At 43.1% G+C, this 14,506-nt stretch overlaps 2 protein-coding genes across 2 annotated transcripts in view; one reads left to right on the top strand and one right to left on the bottom strand.

Moving 5' to 3' along the window:
• The first annotated feature begins 4,708 nt into the window (after positions 1-4,708).
• LOC147338481 (interleukin-17F-like) lies at positions 4,709-5,860 on the top strand. The gene is made up of 3 exons (XM_086298144.1): positions 4,709-4,735; positions 5,313-5,503; positions 5,595-5,860. Exons 1-3 carry the CDS (start codon positions 4,709-4,711, stop codon positions 5,836-5,838), a joined length of 462 nt encoding a protein of 153 aa, XP_086154270.1. The 3' UTR covers positions 5,839-5,860.
• A 530-nt stretch (positions 5,861-6,390) lies between these two features.
• Positions 6,391-14,506, bottom strand: part of stmn4l (stathmin-like 4, like) — an 8,363-nt gene continuing 247 nt past the window's right edge. Inside the window, exons 1-7 of the mRNA XM_086291490.1 lie at positions 13,601-14,506; positions 12,065-12,135; positions 11,888-11,983; positions 11,124-11,329; positions 10,412-10,576; positions 10,278-10,295; positions 6,391-7,970 (exon numbers count right to left, since the gene is read on the bottom strand). The exon at positions 13,601-14,506 is cut by the window's right edge and continues 247 nt beyond it. Of these exons, the coding sequence (XP_086147616.1) occupies positions 7,962-7,970; positions 10,278-10,295; positions 10,412-10,576; positions 11,124-11,329; positions 11,888-11,983; positions 12,065-12,077 (507 nt within the window). The 5' untranslated portion in view covers positions 12,078-12,135; positions 13,601-14,506 and the 3' untranslated portion in view covers positions 6,391-7,961. The remainder of the gene's footprint in view (positions 7,971-10,277; positions 10,296-10,411; positions 10,577-11,123; positions 11,330-11,887; positions 11,984-12,064; positions 12,136-13,600) is intronic.

Raw genomic sequence — 14,506 nt, 5'->3', positions numbered from 1 at the left:
AACACAAACTCACAGGCATGAACTTCATACAGGAGACTTAACACAACACTGAAAGAGGAATTAAATGCCAGAACCACTCAGGACCAAGACCCAGACTAAATACACGAAACAATAGAAATACTGAATATTTCAATACATGAAACATGAAAGAGTAAAAAACTCAAAAACACTGAGTAAACTGACCAAGACCACAATAAACTGGGCTGGCTCATTAGGCATGCAGCTGATGGAGGGAGCACCTGATTTGCTTTTTGCTTTGAGTTCTATCGGTGCAGCATTTCACTATCACTCAGTCACGCTCATTTATTCATGAACAGCCAAAATCTTGTTTGAGATTAAAATTCAAGGAGTTCTGAAGCCCAATGAGATCAAACATTTTAGAATCCAGTGTTCCCATATTGCAGCCAGTGTGTTTCCACTGCACTGTAATCTGTAGTCACTACAGATTACAGATTACATGCCACAAAATGTATTCTGTAACGTATTCCATTACATTACTCAATGAGAGTAACGTATTCTGAATACTTTGGATTACTTAATATATTATTAAGCTTTTTACAACTACATGAATGTACTACTGCTGTGTGATTTATTAGTTTTACTGAAGGTTACTCTCCACACCAACACCAACTAGATGTTTAAATCTTAATATAAATGAGTAACAGTAGGTGGACATTAGGTAAGGCTGCACTTTTTGCAGCGATCTTGTGTAGAAAACTATTCCTCGCGTATATAAAACAGGTCCGCGGCTCCGAACCGCAGTAAAGGGACCTCTGGCTAATACGTCGGGTTCGTGTCGGGCTCGTAGCTGAAAACTAGCTTTGTTTTGTTGTCTGGGTCAACTTTGCTAGCGAGAGGCGTTGAAAGGCTGCTCCAACGGGACTTATTGTTTCAGAGGAAAACACGAACACGGTGTACAGTCGAGTCTTAATAGCTTACTTACAGCTGGGCTCGTCAGGCTCTCTTCTTGGCTGCAGTGGTTATTATTATATTTACATGTTTCCAGCTCCCGTTTCTGCTCCGTGACAGCTCGTGCTTTTCCTTTCTCTCCCTCCCTCGCTCACAGACACATCACGGGTATGGCGGTCCATTCTCCCTTTATAAACGGTAACTGTAACAGAATACAGTTACTCATATTTTATATTTTAAATACGTAACGGCGGTACATGTATTCTGTTACTCCCCAACACTGTTAGCAGCACTTGGTGAAGGTGGGGATGAAGAACTTTTAACAGGAAGAAACCTCTAGGCTTACTCACACAGATCAGCTCAATCAGTTGAATATCTTCTGTGTTCATGAAGACAGAAAAAAATTGTTGCATGTGGAAATATTTACACGTTTTTGTGAAATCTAACACATTGAAACCTGAACTCCATTTAAGGAAAACAATGGTAGTGATGAGCATAAACCAGCTCCAACATAGTGGGGCGCTATACTATGCTGCTCAACGCATACACATAAAAGCTGAAAGAAAGAGGGGACGGATGCTAATTGATGTGCAAATTGTTTTTTATCACACGTTTCCATACGAGGCACTCGACACGGACACCGCAGTGGCAGAAAAGATGTGACGCGACAAATCAGATTTAAATCTGATTTAAATCCGATCTAAATGTGATTTAAATCCGACCCACAGACGTCACTTGAGGGTCCTAATGAATTTTGGCCTCCTACGTGTTGTTTGGTGACGGAAAGTTGATATTGAAGGCAGACGATTTCAGAGCAGATGGAGGCTGAGTCGCCTACGCCTTTGATGAGTGCGAAGAGAAGCCGGTGCACTTCATTAGCATGAGAGTTTATTTCTGTTATAAGTTTGAATCCATGCAACAGCTGAAACATGAAGCCAGAGCACAAGTTTCTCTGATTCAGGCCAAATCCAAAAGTGACAGATCGCAAACGTTAGTCTGCATCGTGCAGGGAAGCTACGCTATCTATGCTGAGATCTTTTTCATGAAATTTCCCACACAGCTTTCGAGACATAATGTTCATACTGGTGAAACAGCTGCTGTGAGACTTAAAGAGATGTGCAAGAGCAGAAACTGCAAAAGTCAAGTGCGATGTGTTACAGCCTGAACACATAATGTTTGTTTCATGCACTTTTAAAGGCAGTGCATGACAGACATGCACCTTCAGATAAATTGATGCATGTACGTACATTATATATTTATAATGGTGTGCTCCTGATTTCCCAGCATCAGCTGTAATTGTTACAAAGAGCACCTCCCCCAGAGGAATAAGGCCTGTCTAAATGGTGCAAACAGATAATATTAAATCCAGATAGCGTTGCATGGTAGTAGCATGTAGTTTATAGCTTCATTTTTAATTTTATTCATGTTGTGTTATTTCTATTTACTCCGGCCATGTTCTTTTACAGTAATTACATTTTGTGGGTAAAATAAAAATGAAAGAGTTGTGCGGTTGATTTTTAAATACGAGTTTTGAATGCGGTGACCCTTTTCTTACCTTAAATGGCGTGTGAACATTTCATTGACAGATGTAGAACAAAGTTAAGATGATAATGAGCATCCCGAGGCTGTGAAGTGATGCAGAAAGCAGAAAATTACTGATAAACATCAAGCTTTCAATCAAACCAGGTCACATACTGTAGGCTGCAAGAAAACAGAAGAAAACAGTGATGATGCTGCACTTTAGACCAGCCTGAGTCACAACACGACTGCAAATCAGGTCAGAGATTGAAGCGCGCTCGCATCCTGCAATCATGGCTGATGCTGCAGCTCTGACAACGCAACAAAACACACATCTCAAAACTCCGGCGGAGGAGAGGCAGGAAGACGATTCACGGGGTCTCAGGATGAGGTGATGTCACACTGGACTGTTGCATGAGTCATACTGGAACATTATGGAGGCTGTGATGCAACAAAGTGTGTCAGACTGGATTAACACTCAGATTTAACAATTAACCTCTTCTCGCTTGATTTGATACGTTTGATTTAAAGAAACAAAGACATGTTGAGTTTCTAAACTGACATGAAATCCTTCAAAGTTTCGGTTTTGTTAATATTTAAAAATCATCCTTCCGAGACATTAAAAGTGGTGTTCCACAGGGTTCTGCTCTCCGTCCACTTCTCTTTTGTTTATGATCTGAGTATTTCAGAAACTGCTGGAATTTTCCTGCACAAGCTTCTCTACAATTTGCAGAGAGTAGTCCAGAAAAGGGCAAATATCCAGCGAGCAGCAGTTCTCTGAGTGAACATGCTTGTTGATGCTGGAGGAGAATAGCCACCCTGCTTTGAGCCAAAGGGAAGGCAACAGCAACTCTGATAATCACTCCTTAAAACTGAGATATGCATAGGAGGGTCTCTGAAAGCACGACATGTCAATGCTGACGCAGCAGAAGACCACACTGGGTGCTGCGGCAGAAACAAGCTTTGGAGTTTGAAGGAAACTACCATCTTAGAAGATCTGCAGATCCTGACGTTGGGCCTCAAGGAACACAGAAAGGAATCATCTTCAGGTTCTTTATGAACTCAGATTTCTGACACAACATGAAATTTTAAAACTGACAATGAAACAAAAATGAAGAGCAAAACTTCCTTTGCATAAACACGAGTAGGACTCAGACTGGTCTGCAAAGTGTTAACCGAGCTTCTTTGTTGATAATGAAAACAAGAACATTCTCTGTAAATTTAGCTCCACGATGTCACAAACACAACACAGACGCCGTATTGTAACAAATATACAAATGTAAAGAACCAAATAATCGAAAAAAGCCACTTCAAAGGAGTCACGTGTGATAACATCATCTACAATCATGATAAGGACTGTTGAAGGGCTGGATTTTGCTTGTTACAACATTATATAAAACACGAAATGAAGATCTTTCTGGGCTCTTTGATAGTAAAGACTGGCGACCGCAGATGATGGCTGATAAGCCGACTGCAGATGGACGATCTGAAACTCAGTTTAGAGATAAATGTAAAATATTTACTGAAGGAATCAGATGCTGACGACATATCAGGAGGAATAATGCCACTGAATGTACATGTACAGTATTTAGACAGTAACACGTGTTGCTTTGGGCTCTTTCACTGTAAATAATAAAGGATTATTTACTACATTAAACAATTGTGGCGTAGAGAACTGTGTGGGCGATTCAGGCCTTTAGCACAGAGCACCGAAAGTTCAGCTGTCTTGAAGCGTTTAAACAGATGCACTTTAATTGTATGAAGAATTATCATATCGTGTGCTAAGGTGAAGACCTGAGACGCCAGAGGATGAGCTGACCTAAAAAAATCTGCATCAAATTTTCTTTGTGTGCCAAAAAACTTTAACCTCGAGATTGAACGCGAAAGTGGGTCGACGTTCAAGCCTCGTCATGTATTCTGTGTGGTTTAGAGATGAAGATCAAAGAAGAGGGAGAGAGAAAAGAAGGTGACATCATGAGAGGAGGTGTCATTCACCATAAAAATCTGAGCAGCTCCGAGTTGCAGTCACACAGAACACCACGAAACAAGAAGGAAGACGACACCATAGCCTGACCCTCCGCTTTCTGACAAGAGCCAGCAGAGCGTGAAACTCCAGCAGAGCCTGAACCTCCAGCAGAGCCTGAACCTCCAGCAGAGCCTGAACCTCCAGCAGAGCCCCAGGGTTAAAAAAAAACACCCAATATCTTCTCGACCTGAAAAAACCCCAAAAACGAAACAACCAGAACATCCGACCGAAGAACGAACAGAGAAACCCGGCAGCATGTTTTCAGCGACAAACAAAGTGACGGTAAGAAAACGCTTGCCTGTGTTAGCTGTTAGAGACGCCACTAAAAGCTTTATCGAAGCTCCAAATTAAATGATTACGTAGCTATACAACTTGCAAATGTTGAAATGGTTTGTCATGATTATTTTTCACAATCTCAGGGGGTTACTGATAAATTAACACAAGAAACTTCCATTCGGCACTCATGTAATGCAACGGTGCCATAAAAACAACAACTGGTCCCTTATTCTTCTTTTATTTTACATTTTATTCACTTAAAAAACAACATTGTCTGGAAGTCCTCTGTTACGTCATCATAAGAACAAGTTTTACAAACGTGTTGATTTTATGAAAAAAAATAATTCTCCATTGCTGCCAAATGCCTCTTCCTGCTAAAATGACGTTCTTCCTCACCACAGTCTCCGGTCACTCTGGTTTTATCGCTGATATTGCAGGCTTACAATATAAAGTGTCATCTAAAGATAACCCTGGATTTTGAAATTGTATCTTGCAGTATCTCGTTGAAAACTGAGAAAAAGTTTTTACAGTGACGTTATCTGAAAATGGGGACCATAAACGTTTTGTGGCTTCTCTTCCTCAGGCCGCCTGTGTCGTGGCAATAATGATGATGATGATGATCACAGAGGCAGCGGCCATGCCGAAGACAGGAAGGACACACAAGCATGGTGCAACGCTTGAAACAGTCTCCCTGCAGCTGGACGCCAAAACTCTGGAAACCCACAGACACACCAGGCTGCTGAACAACGCCTCCATCTCGCCATGGACGTACAAGTGAGTGACAAACTGTGGCATGGCCCTTTAATCACGGGGCTTACAGAGCTCTTTTAATCATCTTTTGTCCCCTCGCTTTCTCCATCCTCAGCGTCACCACCGACGACACTCTGTTCCCTCCCTTCCTGTCGGAGGCTCACTGCCTGCTGCAGGGCTGCCTGAACTTACAGGGCCAGGAAGACCGGAACCTGGAGTCCAGACCCATCATGCACCAGGTGCTGCTGCTGCGGCGCATCAGGCCAGAAGGGTCGGCAGACTACCACTACCGCCTGGAGTCCCGCCTCATCTCGGTGGGCTGCACCTGTGTCAAGCCTGTGGTCCGAATCCAGCAATGAGGACCAGCAAAACAGGCTCATGTACGGAAGACCGGGAATGTCGAGAGAAAACTAAATTAGGGGTCCATACATGTAAAATACAGAGTTACCTGCATGTAAATACGAAAATCCGACAAAAATCTGATAATATCTAATTTAAATAATTATATCTGTCAGAGTACGTTTATTTAATTGAATGACGAGCTGATGACCAACAGACTGACTTCAGTCTGCTGTTTCATCTCAGTGACTTAGTGAAATGCTGCTTAGCATTAAACCTGCCATCTTTTTGTTTTATGTATATTTCCAGCGAATATTATTATTATTATTAATAATATTAAACAGCTCACATTTACTCCAGAAATAGAAAATGGGAGAAACTACACAACCAAACGCACACTGTAGCTGAGATTTAAAAGCAGAGATTTATTTCATATTCTTTCTGTTATTTATGGTTTAAAGTAATTTAATTTTGTTTTATTTAAGTATTTTGTGCTCTTCAGTAGATATTTATTGACTCTTAATGTATTTATAATCCAGAATCTGACTCAATAAAAAACCTGAACCAAGTAGTAAAGTGTGACTGTTTTATTGTTGAATTTAAAATATAATGTGATTTCTGTACATTATCATCATCATATCATAATCCTTTACAATGATGTTGCAGTGATAAGCAGCTGTAAACACTGTACACACGTCGGTCCGGTCACTCATTCGATGCAGCAGGGTGCAGCAAACACCACCGATGTCTCAGAAGCGTTGTGTCGCGTCCATTTCACACAGGAAAGACAAAGAGATGCGTAACTGGTGGGAAACAAACTTAAAGGCAGAGTTTGAAACAGAAAAACCTGCACTTCGGTTGGATTTGTCTTAATCTTTTGGTTGCGCTCACTCTTCCCGGCTAGCTCCGGCTCTTCTGGGGGGACACTGAGGTGTTTCCAAACACGCAGACGGTCTCCTCCCTGTAGGACACGCCCAGGAGGAAACAGGTCATCTAGGAAACGCCCATTAGGCATCCTGGTCAGATGCTCAACCACCTCAACTGACTCTTTTTGGGGTGAGTCTACTCTGAGGTCCTCACCCCCTCATCTCTTTCGGTCACCACACTCCGCTCGGGGCCATCGGTGAGTGCAGGAGCGTAGACTGACTGACGGCTTCGCCTCGACGCTCAGCTCTCTCTCATCATCACAACAGAACCTGGGAGTCAATCTCTCCTGCGCCACGCTTCCCTCACTAATGACAAATATCCAGAGACACCGAGTCTGAGCGATCCAAACCACATCATCTGTGAAACAGCAAAGATGTGATGTCTCCACCCCTGCACAGCGCCTAGAACTTCTGCCTTTAAAAGTAGGAAAAGAGCGGGTGAAACGAGCTGCCCTGGAGGGCAGCGCTGTTTTGGTTTGGGGATTTTAGGGTGTGGTTTGACTTCCTGTGTAGCGGTGATTTCATTGTTGGTAATCTCACCTCTACGACTAAGTTCAGCTCTATTTTTGCTGATGTTTGTCTTAAATTGACCTCAGAAACACTAACTCGTCTTGGACTCACTTTCAGTGATCTTGACTCTGATCCCAAAGGTCAAAATGGATCTGCTTGCTGCTTATTTTATACCTACAGATGCCACTAGATGTCGCTAAAGAGCCACATGCAATGATTTAAACAATCCTGCAGATGGCGCTGTTTGATTGAGATCAGCTGTAATTCCACGCATCCTTCATTTCGGTTAATTTTAACGTTCAAAGTCCGAGAGGAAGGTTTCCTTTTAGTCGTAGGGGATGGATCTGGTTGATGTTAGGTTGATAGGCCCACACATTCACACACACGAGCACATTGGCACCGTTGGCATGGAAACAAAGCACAGTAAAACCCCTTCAAACCATCTAATGACGACTGAATCTGCAGCGTCCATCTCGTTATAAAGAGTTCGTCTTGTTAAAGAGAGTCCTGGTTGTACAGAGGAGTTGTTGTGCAGTCGGTCTTGCCCTCTGCCCTCCTCATCGTCTTCTTCTCTTACTCTTTTCAGAGCTACTTCCTGTCAGTCTCTGCGCCGGAGTAGCACCAGCATCCCGGCACATCAAATATCAGCTCATCAGCCCTCCAAAATGGCTTCCAAATAAGGTTCAGCTTGTGTTGTGATCAGGCCATCAAGACACCTGGGAGCGGAGAACAGGAGGTTGTTGTTACCACAAACACTCACATTTAAAAGAGGAGGTGGTGAAGATATTAAAAAGCTTAAAACCTGCAGGGATATGAGCTACAGGCTCTCACTAAACACATTTCTGTACCTCTGGCACCTTTTTCTGGTTTGGTCTAGACCAGGGGTCTCGAACTCCAGGCCTCGAGGGCCGGTGTCCTGCAGGTTTTAGATGTGTCCTTGATCTAACACAGCTGATTCAAATGGCTAAATGACCTCCTCAACATGTCTCGAAGTTCTCCAGAGGCCTGGTAACGAACTAATCATTTGATTCAGGTGTGTTGACCCAGGGTGATGTCTAAAACCTGCAGGACACCGGCCCTCGAGGCCTGGAGTTCGAGACCCCTGGTCTAGAACCTTTTGATCCAGTAAAAGTAAAACTGCTTTATATCTGCAAATTGCAATTATTTTGTTAGTTTTGCTCTCTCCTCTTCACATCCTCCAGGTAACCTGTTACATGTGAATCTAAGGCTTTGACTTTGGTTACTGTCCAAATACTCATTCAGTGTTTAGAACAGTCTGGAAATGCCACATTGAAAACCTTTCATGCCAAAATAACTGAACAAGGCTTTTTTGGAAAGGTTACATCATTGCTTTTTAGCACGTGACTCAAACAGAACCCAAATCAAACGCTGAACGAGTGATCGGTGACCCGGTGGATGTTAAGAGACAAAATGTCACAGTCTCACCGTGGTTGGTCAAAAATGGCAGCTCTGACAATCACAATGAGAAACCTGTCTGAAAGTTGTTCTGGCGTTCTTCAGAGATCCAACAACTATTCAATTTCTATTCAATTTTATTGTTATAGCATCAAATCACAACAGCAGTCGCCTCAAGGCCAGGTAAAGACTCTACAATAGTAGCTATTAAATGGACTGCTATAACAGGGACCCACTCATCGCTAACTCTATGCTATCAGAACCCCCCAAAAGTTCCTTTAAGCTTGTCTCTCTTACTCAGGCGGCTGTTATGTTAAAATTGGATCACAGCATCACACTGTTACCCACTGCAATCAGAAATAAGGCTAAGAGATCATTGTTTCAGTCTTTAAAAAGTTATTGTTGTAAAATAATTCATGGTTTTAGGGCCACCGCTTGTGTTTTGAAAGGTTTCACCTCAACCACAATATCCCAACAATGACCATCAGATATTCATGTTGCCTCAGTTTCTCTCTGAGTATCCCAAACCCAGCTCCTTCCCAACCCTGTGCTATTAGAAGAATTTTGACATTTCTAACTAAATAACCTCTACCTGTTAACTCATTTCAGTAACTAATAGGTTACTCCTCCTTGTTACAGAACGTTCCTTCCTCGTGAACTGCGTCTGTCTGTATCACAGTGCCGGGTGTTTTGACGAGTCTCAAGTTTGACGAGTTGTTTACTTCTATCTTTGAGTCTTGACTTTGATGTTTTGACTTCACCTTTGCCTTGTTAGAGTTTTTACTCAGACCAATCTTGGTCATGTTTTTCCATCTTTTACGAGAATTTTTATCACCATGCTGCAGTTTTGGTAGCTTATAAACGTGAACTGTCAGTGATTTGGGCTACGTCCACACGTACCCGGGTATTTTTGGAAAACTGAGATTTTTCTATGCGTTTGCACCTTTCGTCCACACGTAAACGGCGTTTTTGGTCACTGAAAACTGAGATGTTTAAAAACGCCTGCCAGGGTGGAGATTTTCGAAAACTCAGTTTTTGCGTTTACATGTGGACGAGAAAAACGGAGAAAACGTCAAAGGTGTGCGCCTTTTTTGACGTCACAGTGTGCGCCACGTTATTGTTTCGGTGAAATGAATTTCTACAATACTGTTACTGTTAATTCTACTCTCTGCAGTGTTTAAATGCTTACATATACACACAGTTACTGTCCCTCCACACATACGACTCGGTTCTGCTTCTATGCCCCAGCTTTGTTTACTCTTTCCCACGAGGCTTCTAGACTTCTGATTGGCCAACATTTCTACACGGGTAGGAATATATCGCCACCTGCTGCTTTGGCATGTTCATAGCAGTGTTTTCCTTCATTTTTGCGTTTACGTGTGGACGGGATTATTTTTTAAAACGAAAAATCTCCGTTTTCAAAAATACCCGTGTACGTGTGGACGGAGCCTTGGTTTGACTGCATGTTTGCTACTGCAAACTGTGTTATTTGAGTCTATAGTGTTTCTGTAGTTGGTTTTTCTCCCAGAAGAAGCAACAGAGATTAAAATAAAAACTTTTGTCTCACAGTTTCTACCCAGATTCGCTCTTTTTTCAGCCGTGCTCACCTCCACACTGTGCTTGTCCTGAAAGACACAAACAGAAACCACACAGGCTCCTTTTAGTGATTTATTTCCAGAGTTCCGATTTTATTTTCAGTAAATGAAGGTAACATCTCGCAGTGTAAAACCGTGGTCCTCACCTCCTCGTGGAGCCTCTCCTGTGAGGCGTTCAGGTGCATCTGCCGCTGCTCCATGTTGGCGGTGGCGCGATGCTCCTGACACTCTTTGGCCAAAGCTTTCTGAGCGACTTCCCGCTCGTGCTCCCTCCTCTCGGCCAGGTGCTTCAGCAGCTCCGCCTCCTGACACTAGAGCGAGTCAGAGGGAAGATTGTTACTGAGTTTCATCCCTTTACACTGATGCCGGGTTCTCAAAAATCTTGAAATGCATTTGTCTGAACAGACACGTAGAACAATTGGAAAGAACTTGTGGCGTTCCTCAGAGTTCGATTTTAGGGCCCCTAATTTTTGTAGTAACATCTGGATGGACTGCAATTTAAAACTGCACAGACATTCATGGTGACTTGAGGATGAAGCTGTCTGACTACTGACTCTATGAGCCTCACATCTCTGTTTTTATTGACATTTCTCTTAAACTCTTTGAAGAATTTCCATAAATTGTGCATTTCATATATGTTTGTTCTCCTTAGCGTGAACTGTACTAACTTGTTTATCGCAGTGAGACCAAATCAGGTCAACATTTTAATTTGTCCAAGAGGCAATACGAGCAAAACTGTTAAACATCAATAAATTAATGTTACACACATTAAAAATATTTAAATGTTTTTAAATAAATCGTCAAATTTATGACCTTAAACACTTTTAGGTCACCTACTACTTTGACACACATACACACCTTCCTCCTTTCCTGAGCAGCATCCAGTTTCTTCTGGATCTCCGCCAGCGATGGTTTCTGGCGAGGCGGTGTCGTGGCCCTGAGCTCGGGGGCGCCGTCGAAGGTGGGTGGCTTCAGAATGACCTCGAAGGCCTGGCCACTCGCTCGCTTGCTCAGTTCGATCACCTCCATGTCCCGGATGTTGCAGAGGTTCAAGTCCACCACGCCTGCAGTTGCAGAGAGAGGATGAGGCGGTGAGATGAAAAGAAGCCGTGGTTTTATGGTTTCATTTGGCTGACTTCGTTGTTGGGATTTACGCTAAACTACTGTTTTGTACATCTTCCTCGAACATGGACCGATTGAGCTCTGCAACTTTTAAAAAATTGGTTTTCACAGGTGCTCTGACCAGAGCTCCCAGTGCATGAGATTCAGATTTTTATGACTCATTAATGGGCTGGTTGATAAACTGTACATCGCAAAATTTGATGATTTATTCAACACTGAATATAAACGTGTTTCCATTCAGAGAAAGCTCAGCCTCGAAAAGTTCAGCCTGCAGCTTTTTGGGTAAATATTTTGTGTTATTTACATTTCATATCATTCTCTGGTTTCATTTACTGGTATGACCAACTAAAAGCAGCCTCAGCATCGTCTTTCCTGCTGTAGCTCATAGACAGGTTGAGCCTGAATCTGTAGTCCTTTTTCACTGCAGACATTTTGACTGTTTTTAGCAGGACACCATTACTTCCTGTCTTGCGGGACAAAGGTGACTTTGTGCTACTGACCTTCCTTCTTGTCGGCCGCCGGCTCTCTGGGCTCGGGAAGGATGCAGGAGCAGAAGAGAGACACCAGGGGGAGGTCTCGCATCTTCTCCCTGTAAGCTGGAACATTCAGAGGGAAAAGATATAAAGAAAAGCTGCAGACAGGACTGAGAGATAAAAGCAAAAAGAAAAGTCGTTTACCTGCTAGAGTCATCCTGCTGCTGCTGCTGCTGTTCTCAGTCAAAGACACTGTGGTGAGGTAGAGTCTGTTCCTGCAGAGAGACACATCTAATCAGTGGAAGCCGATGAACAACAATGCCTCTCAGGCAGCAACACAAACATCAAACCCTGCACGAGCCGCATCTTTGCTCTTGCTGTTTCATCCGCAGCTCGCTCGTCCGCTGTGATTCAGTGTCATTTTGCTTTCTCTGGTTCACACACTAAGAATATCTCTGCCATCGATTCGATTTAAAGGTGAGCTTTTGCTCACGATGCAGCTTTTCTCGGCTCGTGTGAGTCATTCACACGAGAAGATTCGACACCTGCCACTGATTTGCTTCGGGAGCTTAAAATAATCCACTCAGTGTGACGAATGAATCAGCAGCAGAGACACGAGGAGCCGCTCGGGCTTTGGCCTCCGAAGCGAAGCCGCCGTTGCAGAGAGAAACCCTCAGTGTGCCCCAGAAACAAAAACTCAGCAGCTTTTTCTGCTGTTCCCTCATCAGAGATCATTCAGATCACATGTGCAGGAACATCATCACTTTCTTCCGTGTAAGGCTTTACAGAGAGATTCTACAGATCTGTCTCGGATTCACACTGACCTCCACAGTTCTAAGAAATGTAAAGATTTAAAAGCAGACTATGGTTGTATTTGTAGTTTTGTCTGCATCTGTTATGAAACCACAGCAAACACGATGTTATCTGAACTTTCCTGCAGATAAACTCTGATCTGTTCTGAAAGCCTGGTAAACACGATGTTACTCAGTCACTGCAGCAAATTACAAACTGCATGAAAATCATTTGAATTTCAAAGTCAACTCCAGCTATTATCCAAGCCTGCTTAAGATTCATCTTTCACTACAAGTTCATCTTTTAAGCTATTTGCATTTGATCATTTCACGTCTGCAGCCCAGAAAATGAAGAAAATACCAACATTTATCTCCACAAACTGCATTTCTAATTCTAAACATAAGAAGGCAAAAAGATTGAGAGAGTAAACGGAGAAAAGCAGCAAAGCTCTACTTTGTAAATGAGGAGGCATATTTATGTTTACATTTGCTTTTTTCTGCAGAAATTGATTAAAAACATGAATTTGTTGCAAAATTTAAATGCAAACGCAAACACAACGTCCTAACTTTGTGTGTGTGTGTGTGTGTGTCACTGCGTGCATGTGTGAGTGTGTGTGTGTGCATGCTCTCAGCGATGATGTCATTGTTGCCAGAAAGCGCATCGCCTTCTGCAGAGATGAAGGAGCTGAACTCAAACAGCAAACCGAACGAAACAAAAACTGAAGAAGAAAATGGAGAGAAAATACGCAGGAGAGGATGCATGAGAGCGAGAAAGGAGGAAGAGATGAAGAGAAACTGCAGAGGAACAAATGCAGGAACAAAGAAATCGAGTCACAGCCGAGAAATCTGCTTTTATCGCCTCATCTTTCTGCTCTGAGCTGCAGAAAATGTAAAAAAAATAATAATAGAAATAATCAGTGTGGGGTGAACGAGTGGATCTGTCACTCACCCTGCAGCGATGCTCGCTCCAGCTCTTCTCTGTTCACACTGAAGATCTGCAGCTCAGCAGCATCAGCACCACCACACAGCAGCCCAATACATGACATCACCCACCAGCCCTCTGATTGGCCAGCAGGGATGCTGGGCCGTGATTGGTCCAGCAGGGCAGAGGAGGAGAAGGAGAGGAGGAGGAGGTGGTGTTGGGTTATTTCAGAGGAAACCTCCTGACCAGTAACTGAAAGCTCTTCATCAGAATCAGGAGGACAAACTTTGTCACTTACTGAAAGAAACATTAATGTGTTAAAGATGAAAAATCAACTGAAATTAAGCAGCGATCAACTTTCCTGGGATTTCATGTGTGCAGCACCAACAAGGGCTTCATGGAAGCAGCAGCACAGGCCGAGAGGCCGAGTCCCGACAACAACACAGAAAACATTCAGGCGGTTTTAAAAAGATAAAATCTTTCTTCTAAGAGGCAAAAATGTAAAAAAAAAAAGACGTGAAACAAGCAAAAATATTAATGCTTTTAATGTGAAAGGGACATCCTCTGTCCACAGGAGCAGGACAGAGGTGAGCCTTCAGTCACCGTGTTTATTAAAATAAGATCTGTATCTGCATGTGCTGCATGCACCATGAGGCGACAGAGTTCTGCAAGGTCAAAGGTCATTTGATTCTAACTTAAACAGCTCTACCAAGTCAGAAGTACTTCTGAGGTCACGAGGCTCCGGCGGTGGGGGGAAGGATGTTTTTATGACTCACCTGTTTAAACTGTATTGAGGGTTAAAGCAGGGTGGAGGAACTCCAGGCCTCGAGGGCCGGAGTCCTGCAGCTTTTAGACGTGTCCTTGATCCAGCACAGCTGATTTCAATGTCTAAATGACCTCCTCAACATGTGTTGAAGTTCTCCAGAGGCCTGG

Source organism: Aulonocara sp. 'chitande type north' Nkhata Bay, linkage group LG1, assembly GCF_057382095.1.
Source record: "Aulonocara sp. 'chitande type north' Nkhata Bay isolate Kocher_YH1m ecotype deep benthic linkage group LG1, A_spYH_male_GT1.1, whole genome shotgun sequence".
NCBI classification, from domain to species: Eukaryota; Metazoa; Chordata; class Actinopteri; order Cichliformes; family Cichlidae; genus Aulonocara; species Aulonocara sp. 'chitande type north' Nkhata Bay.
Note: the sequence above shows the minus strand (reverse complement) of the source record. Positions and strands in the feature narration are given on the sequence as shown.